The 6,134-nt window shown below is 54.2% G+C and overlaps 1 protein-coding gene across 5 annotated transcripts in view; it reads right to left on the reverse strand.

Moving 5' to 3' along the window:
- The window catches only part of Tbx10 (T-box transcription factor 10), an 11,578-nt gene extending 5,452 nt beyond the window's left edge, over positions 1–6,126 (reverse strand). For 2 of the 5 annotated variants that reach the window (XM_008846283.2, XM_029569996.1), the window contains exons 1-3: positions 5,947–6,126; positions 4,166–4,581; positions 1,423–3,464 (exon numbers count right to left, since the gene is read on the reverse strand). In XM_008846283.2, the coding sequence (XP_008844505.1) occupies positions 1,423–1,429 (7 nt within the window). In that variant the 5' untranslated portion in view covers positions 1,430–3,464; positions 4,166–4,581; positions 5,947–6,126. Of the gene's footprint in view, positions 1–258; positions 280–1,422; positions 3,465–4,165; positions 4,582–5,946 lie in introns of those variants that run through there. The other 3 variants (XM_029569995.1, XM_029569994.1, XM_008846284.2) reach the window with 2 other exon arrangements.
- Between the last annotated feature and the right edge of the window lie 8 nt (positions 6,127–6,134).

Genomic DNA, 6,134 nt, shown 5'->3' on the forward strand with positions numbered 1-6,134 from the left:
ATATATATATAGGCCAGGCATGGTAGTGCATGCCTTTAATACCAGAAGTTGGGAGGCAGAGATAGTTGGATTTCTGTGAGATCAAGGCCAGCCTGGTCTACCTAGCAAGTTCCTACAAGAAGACCCTGTCTTTAATATATATATATGTAATATATATAAAACAACATTGCTAACCTCAGTAAGACACTACTTATAGCCATTAAGAAATAAAATGAGAAATTAAGTAGTGTGGATGAAACTGGGTGTGGTGGTGCTTACCTTTAGTCCAGCACTCACAGGGCAGAGGCAGGGGGCTTTCTGTGAGTTCCAGGTTAGCCAGAGGTACATAGTGAGACCCTGTCTATAGACAAATAAATAAATAAATACATACATTTTTTGCTGGGAATATAGCTCAGTGGTTGAATGCTTGCCTGGCACGCATGAGGCCTTGTTTTTAGTCCCTAGCCTGGGGCAGGGGTTCCTTTGAGTTCAGTGTGGAGTATATGTCTGTAATCCCAGACTGGGGTAGGAGGATCAGGAGTCCGAGGGCAATCTCAGCTACATAGAAAATACGAAGCCAGTCTGGGCTACAAGACAACCTGTCTCAAAAAAAACAAAATCAACAACAAAAAAAATCATAGTAGAAAACAAGTCTTGTAAGGGGTGAGGACCAGAGGTGCCACAGAGGCCATGACAGCCAGGAGTCAGGGGCCAGGTCTCCATTTCCAGCAGCACCCCCCAGGTGAGGGGTGTGTGGCATTCACACCATGACAAAATTAAGGGACACGGAAAGGGAATGTTGGATGTTGGATAGATGGACGAAGAGACAGGTGGGGGGCTGGCAAGATGGCTCCGGGTAAAAGTGCTTGCTGCCCAAGTCTGGCAACACGAGTTTGATCCTCAGAACGCACTACCGGTGAAGGAGAGCACCAGCTCCACAGCGGGTAAGTCCCGGGGTGTGGCTCACTGCTTCCCTAGGCCTGGGGGCTTTGCCAGCTGTCACCAGCCCCAAGCTTTCTAGAGGCTCTACCTATGACCTCAGCACTTTTCAGAGCTCTGATCATAGAGCCTTCTGCCCATCCCTCCAGAACCCAGCACACTACCCCTTTCACAGGGGCTGATAATCTCAAAGAGGCCGGATAGTAGGGTGTGAAATGGACTCCAGAGGATCTGTGTCAGGCCCCCACTGCTGCTCAAGGGACACGCCCAGGCCACATCTGCCTGATGAGATTCTCATCTCCCAAAAGTGCAGGGTCTCCCCTCCTGTCAGCATCCCCAAACCTGCACCTGGGAGACGGCATGTCTCTTAACCCTGCTGGGCAGGACCTGAGAACACAGCCTGAGGATCCCTGAGGAACATAGCCCTGGTCCCTGTCCTGCCCCATTCACCCTGGAACCCAAGCCACCAAGGGGGCCACCTCCACTGCCTGAACCATACTGTACCTGCCATGGGGACAGCCGGATCTCAGCTGGGGTTGGGCTGCAGCCTCACCCACGGGCCCCTACCACTCTGGGAGGGGGGCCAGCCACTCCAGGCCTGCTCCTGGGCTCAGCACACACCTTGCTCTCAGGGAGGCACAGTTTCCAGTGTCGGGACTGTCCTTCCCTCTCTGATCACCCTCCACGTCCGTCCGTGGCGGAGGCGCTCCTTCCCAAGCTGGGCACCTCTCTCTGCAGGTAAAGCTCACAGACTCCGGGATGTGAGGGGGGCTGCTGTTGTATCTGGGGCCCAGCCACTAGCTGGGCTTGTCTAGTTCCAGGGGCGGGCGCATGTGGAGGGGGGCAGGTGGGAAGGTTGTGACGTTACAAAGCCCCCTCTCCTCTCCTGGCCCTCCCTCCCTTCTCCAGCCAAGAGCCCCCCCAGCTATTCCTGATCAATGGGCCCCAGTGCAGGTGGGGGTGGGGGGCCATCTTGAGGACAGGCTGGTGTCCACAGGGGCCGGGATCTGGCTGGATGGAGGGGGTGAATGGGAGGCAGCAGGAGGGGCAACAAATGAAGGCTGTGTGCAGAGTTGATGCCCTCCCTCCAGGTCACAGACCCTGGCCTACTGGTGTGGAATGGGAGAGGGTGGAAAACAGGAAACACAGGGGTGGGCACAGGAAGGGCCCGAGATGTGGGGGTAATACATTTAGTCCTTCTGACAGCTCAGCCCCACGAACTGCCCTACACTGCCAGTCCCCATGCCTCAATTTTCCTAACTGACTTGCGTATATAATCTCTTTGCCTGGGATGACTTAGCCTGAGCTGGGTTATGAGATGGGGCTGTGCCCTCAAATAATGGTCACCTGTCATCTCCATCAAGGTGTGAATTGAGACTGAGGCAGGCCTGCGTCAGAGATCTTTCAATGATCCATTCTATCCACTGGTCCCTCCCTAGACTCACCGGGCACCCAGGCCATCCTGCCTACCTTGGGACTTAGCATTCAGGGAGGTTTGGTCACTAGTCAGGTGTGGGGATCCCGGAAACCAATGCTTCCTTGGCTGAGTGGGCCTCTTGGCCAGTGATCTGTGCCACATGACCCAGAGTAGTTCACCTGACTCAGCCACCCCAACTTAGCCTATTCTGGGAGGGAACATCCAGGTCTCCTCAGGGTCTGGTACTGAAAGGCTAGGTTGACAGAGGCCCTGTTCTCTGACAGGGGCATGCAGAGGTACACAGGGACAGGACCCAGGCCCATGGCTGGAAGGGGGCTTTTCTGTGAGTAGCATAAGCCAGCCAGTTCTGTTTCTCCCTGCCACTCATTCAATGCCCCTAGCCCCAGCGACCAGCCTAAAGCTGTGAGGGTTACACAGAGAAAGGGTTGGGGGTGGGGGGTCCTGCCCTGCATAGATCCACACTTCACTGTGTGGAAGGCAGCAAACTCATCTCTGAGGTGCTCTCTACAAGACAGAGGGTACCAGCATCTCTCAGGGGCCTCTGATGAAGTGTGGCCCTGCCACCCTGCTACAGGATTAGCAGTGTGGTAGGTGAACCGCGGGAGAGAAAATGGAGGGGTTTAAGGCACTCTATCCTAATTTCAGCAGCTCCCCTTCAGCCCAGACACCCAGACACAGGCCAGCCTGGGATTCTATTGTCTCCTGACTTGTATGTGCCTGACTTTGAGCTATGTGATGGGAAACACACACACACATGAGGCGACATTGTAACTTACATGTCTACATGAACACCCATGATCTCACAACAGGACAACACATGGGGCCTGCGTGCACACACACAGGCTCTCTACAGCCACACAGATAAGACACAGGATGCACAGCCTGGTATTTATAAACACACAGCACAAGACAAGCTACCCTGCACCCTCCCTGGCTGGTCTGCCTTCCTGCCAGAGGCACATGCTGGTGGCCCACTGCCCCCTCATCCATCTTGCCTGCCAGCTGGTCCCTGGTGCCCCCATATCCTTCACACCTTTTCATCTTGCTGCTCGATACCAGGAGGCCGTGTGGCAGCTGTAGCCGCAGGGAGATGGATGGGCCAGGCGGGCTGCAGAGGCCAGAGAGTGAGACTGTATGAGGACAGAGCTCTGGGCTCCAGCATCCAATTCTGCCCTGCTCGGTTTCTGATGCTGTGGTTGCCCAACAGGGTGACTGGGTCAAGAATGAGGGGGCCCCAGTAGGTCCCAGTGCTGGCTCCCTCCCCTGATGGGGTCTGGGGGATGGTAGAGAAGGTGCCCCTTGGCTTCTCAGTTGGACTTCCCTCTGCCTCAGCCCAAGTCTTCTCCTCCTGGTGCCCCTGCAGCTGGGCTGCTGTCCTGGGTACAGCCTGACTCTCCCTGAGCCACCTGGAAATGCACATCTGGGCCAGGTGCCCAGCTGCATACAAATCCCGTCAGAAGACAATGTTTGAGGTTCTGGGGCTCTTGGAAATGCACACACCCCCCTAGAGCATTAGGGTAGGTATACACCTGGACATGCACGTGTGCGTGCATACATGGCACATGTCTGTAGGGAAGTGGGGGAATCCCCTCTGGTCTCTTCTGAAAGACCCTCCCTAGGTATTTCTCCACACTCTAGGATCTCTGTGCCCCTCCCCCAAGTATGTGTGGTCAACCATGGGCACAGAGATGGTTACCACTGGCCCCAGGATGTACAGTATGTCCAAGGTTAGCCCTGCCCCCAGTTTCCCTTCCAGCATGCACACATGTGTATAGATCCATGAAGGCATCACTCCCCCTCTCCACCCACCTGCCTAGTCAGAGGGGGAGTTCATGCAGGACAGAGGACAGGAATCATGATCCCTGGACATGTTCCACTTTATAGCATGGGGTTGGTGGCCTTGTGAGGCAAACCATGCCCAGCAGGAAGCAGAGGCTCCTGGGCTCAGAAATGTCTTATGACCCATTGTTCAAATGGGGAGACTGAGGCAGAGCAGGTATGACTTGGGGTTAGGGAACTGGGGTGGAGACGGAGGTCAGTGCTTGCAGGGTGGGCACAGAGACCTTGATCTTCTCTGACTTCAAGAAAGCCACGTGCTTCTCATAATAGGCGGCCTCGTTAACAAACACAGGGTACACGGTGGAGTCCCCCTTATACAGCACATCCTCACCGTTGAACAGTTTGAAGATGGGTTCACCAGGCTTCAATGGCTCAAAGTCTCGGTCCTGTGAGAAGAGTCAAGGCCAAGGTTGCTGGGGCTGTGATTTCTGCCCCCCAGGGTAGGGGGATAAATCCAGCTGGTGGCACTTTCAATCACACCCATGCCTGCCCACCTGTCCCTCCCTCCATCTATATGGCAATGTGTCAGTTGATATGCCAACCTTCTCTATGAAGAAATGGAGACACCAGCCACCTTGGAGAAACATTTGTCATTGTGGGGGTGTGCCTGATGATTCATGGCACAGTCACGTCAGTGTTCAAAGCCTGAGTGAAGCTTCTTTTTAACTGTGTGACCTTGAGCAAGTTACTAAGCTCTCTGCTCCTTGTCTGTAAAATGGAGATGTCATATTTCCCTCTTATCACCCTGAAATCTAAATTAAATGATGCTTAAAACACATTTGGAGCCAGGTGTGGTGGCACATGGCTTTAGTCCCAGCACTCAGGAGACAGAGACAGGCGGATCTCTGTGAGTTCGAAGCCAGCTTGGTCTACATAGCTAGAGTTCCAGGCCAGCTGGGGCTACAGGGAGACCCTGTCTCAAAAAGACCAGACCAAACCAAACCAAACAAAACAAAACAACAAAAAAAACAACCACATATTTGGTGCCCTGTAGGTACTTTAAATTAAATACTGCTTAAAACACATTAGGTACGATATAATCCACTCACATGCCACTTGGTGACAGGATTAGTTCTGAGAAATGTGTCATTAGATGACTTTGTCATTGTGAGAACATCAAGGGGTCTGCTTTTGTAAACAAAGGTGGCTGTGTCCTCACTTGGAAGTGCAGTGGCACCAGACCTGGTCCTGTATGCAGTCTGGGCCAAAATATGAACATGTGGCCCATGCTTATACTTTTAAAAGTCCTTAAAATAACTTGTTACATAATATCTGCAAGGCTAAAATGCCTGCTTCAGGACACGATGCCTAAATGGGGCACGGACGCTCCCTCCAGCAGGTGTCATAAATAAGCCAGAACAGAATGAACGGGGGGGGGGGCCGCGGCTGCACAAGACCCTGGTCAACAGTGACCCCTGTGGACAGTCTTCTCACAGGCACGGGATGCAGGAGGATCAACCGAATCCTGCATTTGCACCAGCCTGCTTCTGTCCCTACCCTCCCTTTCCCTACCCTAGCCAGAAGATGGCAGCATCCTTGAGGAGCCCCCCACAACCCTCAGGTGAAGATTACTGTGAGCCAGACCCTAGGGGTAGGGGGGCTCCAGCAGGGATGGGGACTGGGCCCGCCTCCCGTCCTGCTCTGGATTCTGAAGTGTTAGGGACCCCATGGGATGCTGAGCCCCTCTATCCTGGCCTGGCTTCCCTGACAGTCCTGGGACCGATGTTCAGGAACCCCCCCCCAACAGCGACCTGCAGCCTGGGATGCACAGTGCCCGCCAGGTCGCCGTCCGCGGCGCGTGGAAAGTCAACACTGCCCAGGTTCCTGTAGATGTCCATCTCAAAGGCGGGAAAGGTCGTGCCTGCGTGGGAGGCTGGGTGTGACGGCCTGCCCCTTGGTCTCCAGGAGCCAGCTCTCACCCCTCGACCTCAGTTTCCCT

The sequence above is a fragment of the Nannospalax galili genome, unplaced genomic scaffold (genome assembly GCF_000622305.1).
Source record: "Nannospalax galili isolate Female #2095 unplaced genomic scaffold, S.galili_v1.0 scaffold1723, whole genome shotgun sequence".
Taxonomy (NCBI): domain Eukaryota; kingdom Metazoa; phylum Chordata; class Mammalia; order Rodentia; family Spalacidae; genus Nannospalax; species Nannospalax galili.